Raw genomic sequence first — 16,516 nt, forward strand, 5'->3', positions numbered from 1 at the left:
TCGCTAGACGAAAGGGTTTTTTGTTTTTTGAGTTGCTTCGCAAGACGATTTTCCCTATGGGCTTGCTTCGCAAGACGGAAAAGTCTTGCAAGTTTGTTTCCTTTTTCTTAACACCGTTAATACAGTTGCGACTTGACTTCGAGGAGCAACTCATAGAACGCGGTGTGGTAGCCTTTTTTGAGGTTTTTAAAGACTTTGGTGATTTTTGAAGCTTTCCCAAAACTTTCCCGACACCATGCTTCGCAAGACGACAAAACTCGCGGAATGAATTAATTTCGTCTTGCGAGGCACCACTGTATACAGCCCTGGACTCAACTTCGCTGCAACCTGTGGGGTGTTTTAGAAGCGTTTTTGGTCAGGAAATCCAAGCCAACATTGCCATCTTTTACCTGCACTATCCACTGTGTATGCTACATTGAGGGTTCTCATAAGAACCTCACTCAGCCACAGGCCCACAAGACAAAGGATGGCGGTAAGAGATTCAGACTATTTTTTATAAACATAACTTAGCATTGTTTTTCAACCTGAGTTAGGAAGAGCATGGACTCTGATAGCCTTGCTGTCCAATCACAGCTTCCAAAAATCCTGGATTTCTGTTGCTTTCTAATAGGAGGTCTTCTGGTCTCAGGCTCAAAAGAGAAAAAACAAACAAAAAAGCAATTTCCAGGTGTTTAAATTATCACATTTTGCCCTAACTTTGTAAAATTGTAGAGACAGAAAAAATAAGAGGGGCATCACTGGGTTTTTTGGGGTGTACTGTAAAAATGGAGACCGGCTGTTGGCCAGTGTTCTCATTATTACAGTGTCTTTCCAACCAGCTACTACAGAGGGTAGGATGGTAAGCTGGACCATGCCACCTGCTTTGCTGAGAGACAAGCTCCCTCCCTTGTTGCAACAGTCATGTTTTAGCTGCCATTCCATGAGGCTGCAGCAGCTAGATGAGAAGCTGCTCCATTGCCTCTGCTGAAAGTAGAGTGAATTGTGTCCATTCAGTCTGGCTGTGTGGCTTATGCAAATAGTGGTATGTAAATCATCTAAATAAAAATAATTTGTCCCTGTATTTTGTATGTTTTCCTCTTCCTTCCTCTCCTTGTTTTCCTTTTGTGCCATATCTTTTCATTTGCAAGCTGTAAATCAGCTAAAGAGATGGAGGAATAGCTCAGTCATTGAGATCAGCGGGTGGCAGGCTCCGTTAGGATCAGAGTTTTTAAAATATTTTCTTATTCCTTCCATCCTGCTGTCACCATTTGCGCCTCTGGGCACCTCCAGCGTGAAAATGCATCTATGTGGCGCTGTCCCCAAACTGGTTCCCCGTCAACTATTACAGGAGCATAGAGATGCCAGCTAAGCGGTAGAGCGGCGTCACCCAGCCTCCATAGAAAACCGTGGCCAATATGGCGGATTCCAAATTTCCGCCGGAAGTCGTGTCTGTCTCATTTCTTCATTCCTACCGCCTCCCGTGCTGCGCAGGCGAAGGTATGCCTAGAGCGGCTCTCCCGATGCAGCTCCGCCCCCTTTCCTAGTTCTCCAAGCCAATGGGGGGAGAGACAAAGGCGACGCAACGAACCCTTCTCTGCTCGCGCGCCGACCGCAAGCCGCCAGGCAATTGGGTGGCCCGCCTTAGCCAATAGGAGAGCGGAGGGGGTGGGGTTCCCCGCGGAGACGCGCTCAACGCCCGCGGTGCCGTCGCCGACTTGTAAACCGCCTCGCGGCTCGCTCCGGCGCGTGCGCACTTTCCCATCCGCCCGCCGCTGCTCCCTAACGGCCGCTCTGCGTGTCCTCCGCCCCCTCCCCCCTCCGTTCCCATTGGCAGTTGGGGGATGTCGGGGGCCCGCGAGGTGGTGACGCTCCAGTTGGGCCACTACGCGGGGAGCGTCGGAGCCCACTGGTGGGGGCTTCAGGTAATGTCAGAGGAGGAAGCTTGTGATTGGGCAGGCTGTGCGCGCGCAGGCGGGGAAGGGGCGGGGCGAGCGTGTTTACGCAGCTTCTCCGAGGGCAGTTGCTGTGAGGGGAAAAAATATTTGTTTATATCACACAATTTATACACCGCTTGACCGTAAAAAAAGAAAAAGATAAGCCACCTCCAAGCGATAAAACGATAAAAGTCAAGAAAAAACCACAACCGTACTGATAAAACATAACAAAATTAAAATACTAAAACAGGTTAAAATCACCTCAGCTTTCTAAGCATCTGCGTAAGCCTGTCTCAACAGGATTTTTTTTTTTTTTGGTCCTGTTCGAAGGCACCTGCTTGATCTCAATAGGCAGGGAGTTCCAAAGGGGAGCCGCCGCCATCTTACAAATGTGGGGTGGGTATTGTGTGGCTCTGGCAGTGCTGGTTCCGCCGGCAGAAAGGTAGAGTGGACCGGTGTGGGGCAAAGTGACCTCATAGGTACAACATGTCCCAAATAGGAGGTTTGTGGTTAGGCTACATCACAAGATAGTTGCATGAGCGAAAAAAAAGGAGGTTTGGGGGAAGCCTGCCTCACGTGGATGGGATGCGGGTGGCGCTGTGGGTTAAACCACAGAGCCTAGGGCTTGCCGATCAGAAGGTCGGTGGTTCAAATCCCCATGACGTGGAGCCAAAAGCATGTCAAAGTGCAAGTAGATAAATAGGTACCGCTCCGGCGGGAAGGTAAACGCCGTTTCCGTGCGCTGCTCTGGTTCGCCAGAAGCGGCTTAGTCATGCTGGCCACATGACCCGGAAGCTGTACGCCGGCTTCCTTGGCCAATAAAGCGAGATGAGCGCTGCAACCCTAGAGTCGGTCACGACTGGACCTAATTAATGGTCAGGGGTCCGTACCTCATGTGGAGGTTGTGAGTAAAGTAGAAGATTGGGGCTGGTTTCTCTCTCTGTTGAGCTTATTGTGAGAATAAAATAGGAGGGGTTTGGAGGCTAGCATACCTCATTTTTTGCCTGTCCTGAGTCTCCCAACATTGGATGTCCCCAAGCATTTTGGAGAGAGGGAGGAAAGCTTTTCTCTAACCACTTTCTCCGTGTCATGCAGAATTGTATACATGTCTCCTCTTACCTTTGCTCTAAATTAAAAGCCCCAAATAATGATGTCCAACAATATCTGGAGGACCACAGGCTTCCCGCCTGAGACTTACACCTCTACTTTCACCAGTTTGAAGCATCTCTTACAAAATAAGTGGAATAAATATACCAAAGGGGTCTCCATAGAGTACTTGCTGGTTTAGAACTCTTTTCTCGTGTATTTTTAAAATTATTTTGTTCCCCCTTCCCAGGAAGCTTCGTTCTGCTTGGATCCTGCAACTGCACAATCAGATGAAGGGATTTGCCATGACGTCCTCTTCCGAGCAGGAAGAACTCTCCAGGGGCGAGAGACATACACACCCCGCCTCATCCTCATGGACCTCAAAGGTGGGTGATAGAGAGAAGTGTGTAGTATGGTTTATGGGAGAGTTTAGCCCAAACCCTCCTCTTCTTCATGTCATTTTCTGCATCATGGAAGCCACATTTTGGAAGCAGGAAAACACAGACAGGCCACTTTCCTTCGATGTGCGTGCATTTGTTTTTATTCAAAGCATTTAGACCCTGCTCTTCTGGTGGCGCTGTGGGTTAAACCACAGAGCCTAGGACTTGCCGATCAAAAGGTCGGCAGTTCGAATCTCTGCAACGGGGTGAGCTCCCGTCATTCGGTCCCAGCTCCTTCCAACCTAGCAGTTTGAAAGCACATCAAAGTGCAAGTAGACAAATAGGTACCGCTCCGGCGGGAAGGTAAACGGTGTTTCCGTCCACTCTGGTTCTCCAGAAGCGGCCTAGTCATGCTAGCCACATAACCCGGAAGCTGTATGCCGGCTCCCTTGGCCAGTAAAGCAAGATGAGCACCACAACCCCAAAGTCGGTCACAACTGGACCTAATGATCAGGGGTCCCTTTACCTTTACCTTCTGGTGAAGTGGCTTACAAATCAATAAAAGAAGTCCTGCCCTCGGGGTTACAACAGATAAATGATATGACACACAAGGGGGAAAAATGGATGGGGAAGGGAAGAAGAAAAAGGAAATGAGCTCAAGCACAAATTCTTAAGACATTATGTTACGTAGGCTAAGTGTTGTCCCTTAGAGCTCCCCTGGCATAAAGTAAAAGGAAATGCCTCAATTCCTGTGGCCTCTCTTCTGATCTGGGATACTTGGCGTTCATGGTTATTATCTTGACAAGCAGCTTTCACAGTGACAGCGCTTTCTGTTTCTCTGCAGGGAGCCTGAGTTCTTTGAAGCAGGAGGGATGCCTGTATGCAGATGCAAAAACAAATACCCCTTTGACATGGTGAGTTCCTCCCCACCCCTGGAAAAAACCACGTATAAACAACTACCCTGTGCACAGCATAATCAGATCTATAGGATGGCTTACTAATGTTTGTAGGGAAAACCTAATAACACAGCTGTCAATGCATTATTGATGCACAGAGGTGAGCATAGTCTAGTACAGTGGCACCTCGGGTTAAGTACTTAATTCGTTCCGGAGGTCCGTTCTTAACCTGAAACTGTTCTTAACCTGATGCACCACTTTAGCTAATGGGGCCTCCTGCTGCCACCGTGCCACCAGAGCACGATTTCTGTTCTCATCCTGAAGCAAAGTTCTTAACCTGAGGTACTATTTCTGGGTTAGCGGAGTCTGTAACCTGAAGCGTATGTAACCTGAAGCCTATGTAACCTGAGGTACCACTGTATACAAAATGGACTCCTGCTGTTTCTGATTTCAACTTTTAAAAAATGTTTCAAGTCCCTATGGTTGTAGACGGGTTACTGCTACAATTTTGGAGGCTAGGAGATGTCAGGCTGGGCATGGTATTCTTTTCACAACAGTTCGCTATGTTCCCCAACACTTCATGAACACTGAGACATTTTCTACAATATTGATGGGAAAGAAAAACTAACAACCCGATGTTTCTGTGAGGGAAACATTATTCAACAAGTTAAAATTAGCAGAAAATCTTGTTATTCATCATGTATAAAGAACCGAAACTTTACTAAGCACCATAGACAGATAAAAAGTCTCATTCTCCCTGCCCACATGCATAATGACTAGATGCTGTGACAGAAAAGAAAAAAGTGGTGGGAATGGAAGAAGAAAGCTAGCAAACTCAGACACCAAGTCTTGGAAGTTTTAATCTGCTTAATTACAGTTGCTAGATTTGGGGCAGCAGTGGTGTCGCACTCTAGATCCTGTGTGCTTTAAAGGCAGCAAGGGAGGGCAGTATTCTGCACTACACATATTCCCCTTCAATCTCTGCTGCAATTTGTGCAGAACCATGTGGTTAAGAGGCTCAATTTTTCAGGAAGGGAAATCTGACGACGCACCAAGAAGACCCATCCCCTGCGAACCCTTTCCTGCCAGACCTCAACAGGCTGGAGGTAAGATATCCTCTACCCCTGGAGCTTCCCTGTTCCTTTTCTGCCCTTGAACCAGCGTTGTTAAGCCTGGAGCTTTTGCTTTGGTGGAAATTCCTGTGTGGCTGGCAATCCTTCTTGGAATTAGTTGCTAACACCCGTCTTTCCACTGTCTGTTAAATGCCAAGGGCAGCTGGAGAAATAGCCCCTAGCTTAGATGGTTTTAAAAGAGTTAGACCAATTCACAGGGAAGTCTAATGACAGCTGTTGGTTTGAGGGGTGCATAGTAAGCTCCAGGTTTGTAAGCTGTCCACCAGCATCTGGAGGGCTACAGGTTCGCTTCTCCTGAGTTACCAGCAGCTATATGGATCTCTTGATTCCTTTATGGCTAAATCACAGCCTCAGGTCAGAATGTCTCTCTCTCTTTTCAGGATAACAGACCACCCAATGGCAGTTTTGCTCCAAGGACCCTTCCTGGTGGTAAAGATGTGTGTGTGCTCTGCATGCATGGCTTCCTGCAGGGGTAGAATGGGCAGATATGTTTTCAAAGGGTATTTTAAGGAAGGCTTCTGATCCGTTCACAAGGTATCCCAAGTTTTGGCTTCATTTGCTAACCAAATCCATTATTTGTGGTTGCCCTGAGTGCCTCTGGCAATTGCAGAAAACATAGGTTATGAAGGGGTGTTAATCCCTTTTGCTGGGCTGCTGCAGTAAGTCATGCCTAGACGGCTATCACCGCCTACAAAAGCCTGAATAGTAAGTGAAATAAATTGTGGTTCCTTTTCTCTATGTTGGGGGTTGGAGAAAAGAGAGGTTTCTCCCCCATGGGCAGAACTTCTTCTGGAAGTGCTGGTGTGCTCACCCGATACCAGAGAAGCACTTGCCACTGGTGAGCAGGCTGATAAATTGATAAAGCCATTTTCACCCAGCCAATGCCTGTGTACACTTGGTACATAAGCAGTATATAAATTAATAGATGGTGGTGATAACCATTCTGCTTCCAGACAGACCTCCGCTCCGTGAGAGGCAGGATGAGACTTCAAAGATGCCTTGCTCAGAGAGCAGGACATGCTTCTGGTCGGATTTCCTCCGCACACACCTGCACCCTCGTAGCATAGTAACCATCTACCAGTACAATCACGATGGGTAAGGAATCTTTCTCAGCATTCTGGGCTACCTTTTCCCTGGGCGGGCCAGAAGATGCTGGCTAGAATATTGTCTGCCCTGCTCCGGAAGGCGCCTTTGGAATGATGCTGCCACTTTTCTTCCAGGGATTCCAGCCGGCTGGAGACTTTTGGACAAGGGGAGAAGCTGCTACAAGAGGGCACATACCTTGAGGAGCTCGAAGACAGGCTCCACTTCTATGTGGAAGAGTGTGACTACCTGCAGGTGAGCATTTGCTATAGTCTCTTGTTCTGCCCAGAAGGGTGGGTGGTGCCATGGGGTGAGGTCCAGCTCGCTTGAGAAACAGCAGTAAAGCAGGCCCTGATGTCTAGTCCCAGAGCAGGGGTGGATAATCTGTGGCCTTCTGTTGCTGGACTACAACTCCCATCATCCCTTGCTGGCTGGGGGCTGATGGGAGTTGGAGTCCAGCATTTGGAATGCCATGGTTTCCACAGCTGTGCCATAGAGGCTGCACGCTGGCCCGGTTTCCGGGGTTTTGCAGGTGGTTATTGCATTTTAGATATTGGGCAACTTCTTGGCAAATAACAGTTTCCTCCTTCAGCCTGAAACTTGAGCCAGGGGGTGGGGAGCAGATCCTCCTGAAGGAACTGCTCATCCCCTTCTCTCTTTTTCCGCCCCCCCCCCCCACCAGCCAGGGAGAGGCCTGCAGGCTGAAACATCTGGTGCTTAGATGAGAGGCTGTGCCAGAAACCTCTGGTGCATCCTGCCGTTCAGCACTGAGTAGTGCTGGTCAGTTAGGAGCAGAGTTCCCTTTGTCTACTCTCTTTGTCTCGTGCTCCAGCTCACCAGCCTGCCTTCCACCCCTGGGATGAGGCAAGCTCACTGGAAAAGCAATAGAGCAGCCCATTTCAATAGCACTGCGTAATTCTTAGGCAAGCTGTGTCTGTGTCTTGGCCAGGATGTGGCACCACCCAGGTTTAACATGCCGAATGTCAGCAGCACCCAGGCTCATGGGGCATTTGTCCCTTCAGCATGGGGAAGGCTGTGAAGCAGCTGAGATGATGTGTGGCACAGCCTGGGCTTGCAGCAGTGTGCAGGCACCAACTCTTGAGTTGTCAGGCCACCCCAATTCCGGCTGCTGATCACAACATATCTGCACACTTCCCTCCTTGCACAGGGATTCCAGGTTCTCTGTGACCTGCACAACGGATTTTCGGGGGTTGGGGCAAAGGTCACGGAGCTGCTTCAGGATGAGTATGCAGGGAAGGGAGTCCTGACATGGGGGCTGACGCCAGTGCTTAACACAGCCGTAAGTATGCCCCCCTCTGTGCCACCTCTTTGCTCTTCCCTCCCCTGCTGAAAAATGTTATTGGTTAGGAATGAACGCAGTTCAGAGATCTTCTCACTAAGAACGAGTGTTGTGTAGAGGATGGAGGGCTGGGCTTAAGATGGGAAGATAAATGTAGCTGGACATATACTTACACCTGACTAAATATAATCAGACCTGATTGAATATAATTGTTTATAACAGAATATAATAAATATGATTAAATACATTCCAGGGATCATCCTAAGCATTTATTAGCTAGTTAATATTATATTCCTCTCACAATAAAACTCTATAAAATCATATAAACTATCCCACGTCCTGATATCCCTCATTCCTGCTTAACATATTGGGATACTGTACTAAATTCCATTTATTCAGTCTCCATGTTTCTCTCCTTAACTTTCCGTAATGCTCTTAGCTTTATTATACTGAATTGCTCCCAAAGTTTCCTGATCAAATCACTTTTAGCTTGGCTTACGGGCATTTTTCCATGGTCTAGCATAGAAGATTCTAGCCATCGTTATAAAGTACAATACCCCAAGACCAATATATAGATTTGATTTTCCTTTTCATGTCATTCAGTAAACACATCAATGCATCTAGTGGGGAAACAGTTCAAAAATATTTATTGAAGAACTTAGTTAAAACATCAGAAACAGGATGAAAGGAAATGATAATTAAGTAACTTAGTTTTGACAACAAGCAGAATTCTTAATTAGTTGGTGTCTAGAAAGATCTTAGATTAATCTATTAGCTCTTCTTCAAGATTGTGTAGTCAGTTCATTAATAAGATATTTAGGTAAAAGTTAATTAGTTACTCAAAGACCTACTTATTAGATATTTGAAGGCAGGAGAGAGAGATGCATAAGTGGTAGCCTTAGGACTCTTATTTCCTAGTTCACTATGGGTTATAGCCTACTAATTTGTTCTCAGAGTAGACCTATTGAAACTAATGGCCCTAACTTAGTAATGCCCATTAATTTCAATGGTTCCAGTAGCACCTTTAAGACCAACTAAGTTAGTTCTTGGTATGAGCTTTCGTGTGCAAGCACACTTCTTCAGATACACTGAAGGATTTTTTTTATTTTGACTATGGCAGACCAACACGGCTACCTATCTGTAATTTCAATGGGTTTATTCTGAATGACATTGGATGCAACCCCATTTGATGAATGCTGAAACAAATCCTTTAGAAGCACTAAGTGTAAGAGTTAGCACATAGTTAGTCTGGAAATACCTGCACTTGGATCCAGAGCAAACTTTCATTAGAATGGGCTCTCTTTGTCTGACTTCCCAGTCCCCAATTCAAACTGTTTCTCCCTTCCATATCCTGCACCTCCCGAACTGTTTTGTTGGACTGCCTGTCCCATGTTCTGTAATTTGTCCTGTTGAAAAGAAATAATCTCAATGTCAATACCCCCCCCCCCAAAAAAAAGAAACTGCATGAAGACATACTCACTGCTCCCACTTGCTCCAAGTATGCACTGAGAGTTTTTGTGCAACACTACCCTTCTGGTGTGACTGCTTTTCTACCACCTTGCAGATTCCACAAAGGAATTTTTACAGGCTCATGAACACAGTCTTGGCGATGGTCCGTCTTTCCAGCCACAGTTCGCTCTTCTGCCCCTTGTCACTATACGGAAGCCTGGGGCTCAGACCAGCGCCCCCCATCACACTCCCATACGTGCACTATGAGGTCAGTATTCCTGCAGGTGGATACCTGGGTATGCCTGCGCACACACACAGAGGATGGAGGAATAAGAACTCCTTTGAGCTGTGTGTGAAGTTTGTACATCCTGTATCACCTTCCCTCATTTCCCCTGGTCCTGCTTCTAAGAATCCTCATAACTTCTTTTCCTTAGTATCAAACTGGAATTTCAGCCACCAGAATAGTCTTCCTGCAATGCAGAGTTCACTAGACCCAAATAGCATGTTGGGAGCAGAAATCTGAACTTTGGGGAGGAGATATTCCTTGATATGACTGTGCCTTGATTTTATAACCCTCTGCAGGCAGCACTGGACTATCACACGAGTGCCATCCTCGCCACAGCCCTGGACACGGTCACTGTTCCCTACCGGCTCCAGACCTCAGCCATCTCCATGTCACATCTTGCTGAGGCCCTGAATTTCTCTGGGCGGAAGGTACTACGTGATTCTCTTTGAACTCCTGCCATTTCCCTAGCCACCCCTTCAATCGCTCAAAAGCATGATTGGAAGTTGCAGGATTTCTAATGTAAAATGAGAACAGCTTCCATCAGGACCAGGAATGTGCACTCAGTTACTAAGTGCCTTAAACGTTCTAGCACTAGTTTGTCTGGATTAGCTTTTATAGCTTATACCAATTTGGACTATTGGACTTTCTGGCTCACTTGGTGTTGTCAACCCTGATTGGCAGCAGCTCTCCAGGGTTTCAGGCAGGGAGTCTTTCTCCAGCCCTACCTGGAGATGCCAGGGATGAAACCTGGCACCTTCTGCATGCAAAGTCTTTTAAAATAGGAGTTTAAATGCATCAATAGTGGCATATTTGGAAAGAGAATCCTCCCTGTGGGCCATCAGATACCGGCAGGGATGAAATTTCACCCCCATCAGAACATCCTTTTGGGGAAATCTGCCAGATCACCGTTTTGCTTCATAATTAGGCCCCAATTTTGACCAATCAGTGCACTGAAGGCAATGAAACCAGTTTATTTCTTTTTTTGCTCTGTGTGCAAAAAAGCTTAATGGCTTTTAAAACTCACAATTTTCTCCAAGTTGGGTTTTTCTTTCCCTTCCAAGCATCATCTGGCCCACTTGCTGGAGTCCCACTCTTGTGGCGCACCTTGGTTGCTTCCGGCATTTTTACTTGTTCTGGTACACAGCACTTTGGGGTAACCTGTCAGGGCTTTGGAGAAGTCAGTCCCTTCTAGTCCTACTGGTGCTCAATGTATGCTTCCTCCTCCAGGTAGCAGCTGCAGTAGCAGCTGTACCATTTCCTGTGGCACAGGAGCAGTCCCTTCCCGATGCTCTGTGCAACCAGCAGCCTGCCATGCCCTGGAGCCCACTGTCTTCATGTGGCGAGCAAAGAGAGAGCCACTGCTTCGCTCAGTCTGTTGTGCTGAGAGGAATCAGCAAGGAGCACCAAGTCAGGTAAGAGGTTTGGGGGGGGGGTTCTTCCTTCAGTGGTGGCAGGGGAGTGGCCTAGAGTGGGTTACTCCTCTCACTTTTTCTGAAGGCAGAGCTATGCAGATGACTTTAATACAAACACACATACACATCCTTGCGGCCTTGACCCATTCCCCATTTTGCGTCTCTTGTAGCAATTCCCCTCCAGGCACTGAACCGAAGTCTGTCCTCCACATGTGTGAGACTGGACAGGAGGTGCTGGCCCGCTACTTGTACACCGTCTCCCCCAGAACCTTGAGGTTAGTAAAACTAACAGGAAAGGTGAAGGGTATAGGAAAGGTGGTGACCAGGCTTCTGTTCCTAATGCTTGTTTTGTGCTTGCGGAACAGCACATCACACTTACTTCGAGGCCCTTGCAAGCTGCTGGCTCCCTACCCCCAGTTCTTCTCTCCTCTCCTCAACAAGCATGGATTCCTCTTGGAGAAACCTTCAAGCGCTTCAGCAGGTAAGAAGCCTGGGCTCTGGATAATGCAGTAGAAGGTGGTCACTCAGCTGAGAATGTGAAGTCTCAGGTTTGTGTTTGGCCCATTATAACTTTTGTGGTGAGGGGTAAGGAAAAGTGGGAATGTGGAGTTCTGCAAGGTAACGTGTTAGAAACCCACTAGAAACTACCTTGGCACTTTTACTGTGGCTGCACTCCTGACCCCCACTTACTGCAGAAGTCAGCTCCACTGTACTCTGAAAGACTTGCTTCTACATAAACTGGGTTAGGGCTGCACTGTGGAAGCTCCTGGATGATGGGTAGGAGCCTAAGTATTTGTCCTCTCCTCCCAGTTCAGTAGAAGAGTTTTACAGACAGCAGCTCCCACTTTCAATTCCCAGCAGTTCCAGTTTAAAAAGGGACCATGGCCCATCACTGCCAGTTGGCATAGCTCAGGAGCCTGTGGCCTTCCTGTTGCTGAACTGCAGCTCCCCTCATCCTTGACCACTTGCCCTACTGCCTGGGGCTGATGGGGGTTAGAGCCCAACAAGTTATTCAACCCTTCTTTATACCCTTGTGCATTTAATGTGTGATTGATCCCTGATTGGTTGGAGCATGTGCATAGGACATGAGTGTGGCCTTCCATGTGTTGGACGACAGCTCCCCCTCACCCCTTGGGGTTAGTCTGGAGGGCATGAGGCTGGGAAGGGCTTGCATAGATCATATGTGCAGAAAGTTTGGCAAGAAGCTAATTCAGCGACTAGCCAAGTACTTCCCGTTTAATGTTTTCCGTCACTTTCCCTCCACTGTGTTGCAGAAACATTGATTCTCAATAGGCCAGTGTTGTCCCAGTGAAGCAAGGCTTGCTGGTATTATCTCTCCCTCCCTTTTGCACTAGCACAAGGCAAGAGTTGGGGGGGGGCACCAGCCTCATTTGGAAGATGGGTTATGCTGCACCATTAACAAGGCTACGGGGGCAGTAGACACAAAGGTGCTCTGGCACTGCTGCAGTCAGAATGGGTTTTCTCAAATCCTTTCATTCTCTCCTACACAGCTGTTGAAAGTATCCCTGTCTTCGGAGCCCTCCAGTCCTTGGCTATCCTGCGTAAAACCCTTGGCAGTTTCTACGAAGAGCTGCGCCAAGTTGACGTCCGGCGATGGGCAAGCTTTTTCTCGGTAGGAGTTGAAATGGATGACTTTGAGGAAGCTCTGGAGCAGCTGAGGACACTGTCTCACTGTTACAAAGAGAGTGGGGGCTCAGCAGCAGATTCGGAGGATGAGACGGACTGAATGTGTGCGTATTTTCTGCAGTGCCTTTGAACAGGAAAACATCTACTAGCCCTTGCACACATTTATAAAAACAATAAATCCCCTAATACAGTCTCCTCCATTATGCATCATGTCTTGTGCTACTAAGGCTGTTAAGCTAAAGGTATTTTCTAAAAAGTCATCAGCCTGACCTTCAGGCCTGCAGTAACCTGACAGATTCTGTGCACAGAGGTAAGAAGGTGCTCTTCATCTTCTACAACAGGAATACTTTTTATTCCTTAAAATACAACTGCCACAATAAATAGTCACTCAGAAGCAGCACAAAGAGAGAATGTACATATTTTTCCTACTATTTAAAATATTTACACCAGCCATTATCCAAGAACGAGTGCAGCCTACATGACTTCCATCACACAGCAGACCCCACTTTTTTATGGAAGGGGGAATCTTTCGAGGTGACTTCAAGTTTGATGCGGGAGGTGGGGGTCAGATGGCGTTCTCTGGAGCCAAATGCAAACAAGATTTCCCAGCCATCTCCATTCCCCTTCAGTAGTACTGGCTCACGCTTTCAAAAGCCTTGCTCCTCCTGCTCTTCCTCAGAGAGGACTGGGTCTTTGTCAGAAAGCTGGTCAGTGTTGCTGGTGCTCATTCCATCTTCTTCGTCCTCTGAGCTGACATCACAAGCCGTGTGAAATAAAGTCATCAGTTCCCTGAACCGATGGGCGACCTGAGAGCAGAACAGGGTTGTAATGGAGGGAGAGAAGGAGAGACAAGCAAATTGCCTCTGAAGCTAATCTACTCTGACAACTGATACTATTTCAATTTTTTTAGATGAAGGTAGGAAAGATAAGCAATGGCGCACCTACCTTCTACTCTGAATCCACCACCGAACAAGAAATCTGTATTTCCTGGCTCATAGAATAAACACTGTACAGTATTCAAATACAGGATAATGTGCTCCCAATGATTGGCCATGGGCATAGAGGGATCTCTGAATATTGCCAACTGTCTGGCTAAGATTGAAACACAGGGCTTTCCCTGCTCAGTTAAACTTTCTTCTTTGAAAGTGTCCGTATCTGTAAATTGCATTTCATCCTGTCACTCAGTGCAGATTTTTAAAGGGACCACAGCACACAATTTGCAGAGCAGCTCGCCGTGGATCCTATTTCTTTTGTGGAATTAGACATCCATGCAATCCTACTGCATGGGTAAAGTGTCACCAGTCATATCTATGGACCCAGGCATTCCTAAGCTTTACAGAAGAACTCAATGCTTCCGAGAGATTTGTCTCCCCCAGGACTCACCTCCTCTGCCGTTTTGTTGCACAGCTGCTGCGAGATGGCACTGAATGTGTCTGGGTGAGCTCCTCGCTCCTGGCAGGTGGTCAGAATGACCCGGTCAGCCTCTCTGTAAAAGAAACACCTGACACTGGAAAAAGGGAATTGGAGTGGGCTGCTCCTTGGACCAGACTTCATGAATCCCACAAGGCTTGTTGTCAGATGGAGGCTTGTGTTTAAGAAAGTCCTCTTTGTTAGCCTTTAACAGAAGCACACCATCCACAGGGGAACGGCTTTAAACTCAGTGAAACGGCCTGCAGGTAGGGACAGTAAATACTCCTTGCCTGTAACCCAGGAGGGAGCTGCTGCCAGTCAGTGTGGACAATACTCAGCTGCATGGACCTAATGGTCTGAATCAGTATAAGGCAGCTTCCGATCAGAAATGGAGCAATAGGGACATGTTGGCAAAGGCACTATCAGGCTTCCTTGTTTTGCAACACCCCACCGATTAACTGCTATTTTCTCACAGCCTCCCTGTTTTACACCCCATATGGCTTTTTCAATCTTATCTGTACGTCCTGATGTAAGACTGGGCTTTTCCTCAGTGCATCAAAGTGTTGGGGTCAGGGAACGCCTTATACCTCTGGGGACAAAGGGATTCTAAAGCAAAACCACTTATACACGCACCCACCCTGGTTCTCCCCTAGTACTGGCTTTTGAACAAGGAAGCAAAAAAAAGTACCTGGTCCACAATACAACCTTCTCCCCGGTGGAGCTGACCTTGATGTTCTTAGCGCACACAGTCGCTTCGACCGCCCTTTGGTGCAGCTCATCTCCCCGCAGTGAGGCAGCCCGCTCCCCACTGCCTGCAGCTGGCAGCTCTGAGCGGTCACTAGCACACAGTCTCTCCGTGGCATTTCCTTTCTTCTCCGTAGCCAGAGGGCTGCAAACTCCAGAGGCCACTGCTGGAGTCTGAGAGCCACAGTTTGCCGCTCCTGCTTTCGGCGGCGTGAGGTCCTTGGAGTGTGACCCGCAAAGATCCCTTCCTTTGGGCTTTGTATCCAGAGACGATGGCAACCTGTCCAATTCCTTGTCCTTGAGACACACTCGAGGAGCAGCAGAAGCTGTCCCCCGCGAGGGACTGGACTGAACGGCAGGCTTTTGTGGCCAACTCTTGGCTAGAGGAGGGGTGACACCTGGGCTAGCTGCACCACCCGCTGCTCCTGCAAGAGTCTCACCCCCTGAAACGCCTGAAGAAGCTTCCCCGCTCCTCGTGCAGAGTCCTGCGTCACTCTCGCCTCCTATATGGCAAGAGCCACTTTTGGGTCGGTGGGGTTTCGGTGGGGGGCCCCTCTGCACCTGCAGCGTGGAAGAGGCAGCAGTACTAGGAGGGAGCAGCTTGGCAGGATCGCTGGCTTTGGAGAGACAGGGAGGTCCTGGCAGCGCACCCCCTTCCGTAGGGGTCTCCTTGGGCAAAGGCAGTTTTCCTTCCACGCGAGAAGCTGGGAAAGAAGAAAAACAATAGGGAAAGGATTGTTCACACTCGCTTGCTCGTTGCACAGCATTATTAGAAGCTGTGGAAATGAAATACAGCACAAGGTTATGCAGATGGCACTGCTGAGATACGCTAAGCTTAAAAACTAGCATTAGGTGCCAGTGCGCCTTCCAGCCTGCGTGAAAATAGCCACAGCTAGCAAACGGGGGGTGCTTCCTTCAAGCACTGCACACAGGCCCCTCAGCTTCACCTACAAGAGAGGAAGACCAAATTCATTTCATAAATTTCTCTCGCGCTCCCCCTCTAAAGGGGCCCAAGCGTGGCAAAAAACAATGCAATCTTAACAAAATAAAAACTTTTTTTAAATGGCCACGGAATCTCCATCTTTAACTGGATTCAGCCTCGGTTTATAGCCACCCCAAGCCCTCCTTCCAGACACTCCTGAAGGAGTCTTGTGATATCGTAAAAGACTAACGAGGCTTATTGTGGGAGATAACCCTGCAGACTAAAACCCTCTTCATCAAAAAGGCTCTACTTCACAAAGCATTATATACAGCCACAAATCTGTTTCATATTTAAAAGGCGCCATTTCTAGCGTGACATATCAGGTTTAACAGTCAGCCTTGGTGGCTTCTGAAAAAGTTTCCAAAGCACAGAGCAGAATTAGGACCAGAGAGGATGCCCTTGTCCTCAGAAGGGACAAAGTATGAAATCTTACACAGCCCCTGCCAGGATCCCCTCCCTCCTGCCCACGGAGCCAGTTAGGAGGTTGCTTGGCACAAGATCCCAGGGCTGCATGGGAAAGTTCATGGGTCCATGCTTCCCACCCCTTTCACTCCCAACCTACCTCCTGCTGTGGAGTCTGCTCTCCTGGCGCCTGTCCTCATCCTGCTCTGGGGAGGCTCCCCGTCCTCTCTCTGCTCCAGACTCTCTTCTGCAGGCTCCTTCCCTTCGGGGCGAGGGCTCGGTTCGCGCTGGACAAGGCTGTCGGTGAGCTCCTGGGGATCTTTGTTCCTGTAGGCCTTGCCATCTCCTGCCTGTGGACCAAGGGAAGTCCAAGAGCATCTCAGAACACCTCCT

General features: G+C 48.1%; 2 protein-coding genes across 4 annotated transcripts in view; one reads left to right on the forward strand and one right to left on the reverse strand.

Annotated features, from left to right (window-relative positions):
* The first annotated feature begins 1,638 nt into the window (after positions 1-1,638).
* On the forward strand, positions 1,639-12,778 carry MSTO1 (misato mitochondrial distribution and morphology regulator 1). Of its 2 annotated transcripts, none has more exons than XM_080984670.1 (14): positions 1,639-1,901; positions 3,250-3,385; positions 4,224-4,293; positions 5,306-5,381; positions 5,789-5,837; positions 6,362-6,503; positions 6,629-6,746; positions 7,660-7,791; positions 9,356-9,508; positions 9,823-9,954; positions 10,754-10,938; positions 11,109-11,213; positions 11,304-11,419; positions 12,450-12,778. In XM_080984670.1, the coding sequence occupies exons 1-14, from the start codon at positions 1,821-1,823 to the stop codon at positions 12,683-12,685; spliced, it is 1,731 nt and encodes a 576-aa protein (XP_080840796.1). In that variant the 5' UTR covers positions 1,639-1,820; the 3' UTR covers positions 12,686-12,778. The 2 variants fall into 2 exon arrangements, with proteins under 2 accessions (XP_080840796.1, XP_080840797.1); XM_080984671.1 differs by lacking the exon at positions 1,639-1,901 and adding an exon at positions 2,133-2,309.
* Positions 12,779-12,915: 137 nt separating this feature from the next.
* Positions 12,916-16,516, reverse strand: part of GON4L (gon-4 like) — a 41,520-nt gene continuing 37,919 nt past the window's right edge. The window contains exons 29-32 of one of the 2 annotated variants that reach the window (XM_080984483.1): positions 16,284-16,466; positions 14,684-15,443; positions 13,969-14,071; positions 12,916-13,391 (exon numbers count right to left, since the gene is read on the reverse strand). In XM_080984483.1, the coding sequence (XP_080840609.1) occupies positions 13,233-13,391; positions 13,969-14,071; positions 14,684-15,443; positions 16,284-16,466 (1,205 nt within the window). In that variant the 3' untranslated portion in view covers positions 12,916-13,232. Of the gene's footprint in view, positions 13,392-13,968; positions 14,072-14,683; positions 15,444-16,283; positions 16,474-16,516 lie in introns of both variants that reach the window. The other variant, XM_080984482.1, reaches the window with a different exon arrangement.

Source organism: Podarcis pityusensis (assembly GCF_964106645.2).
Source record: "Podarcis pityusensis genome assembly, chromosome: 16".
NCBI lineage: Eukaryota > Metazoa > Chordata > Lepidosauria > Squamata > Lacertidae > Podarcis > Podarcis pityusensis.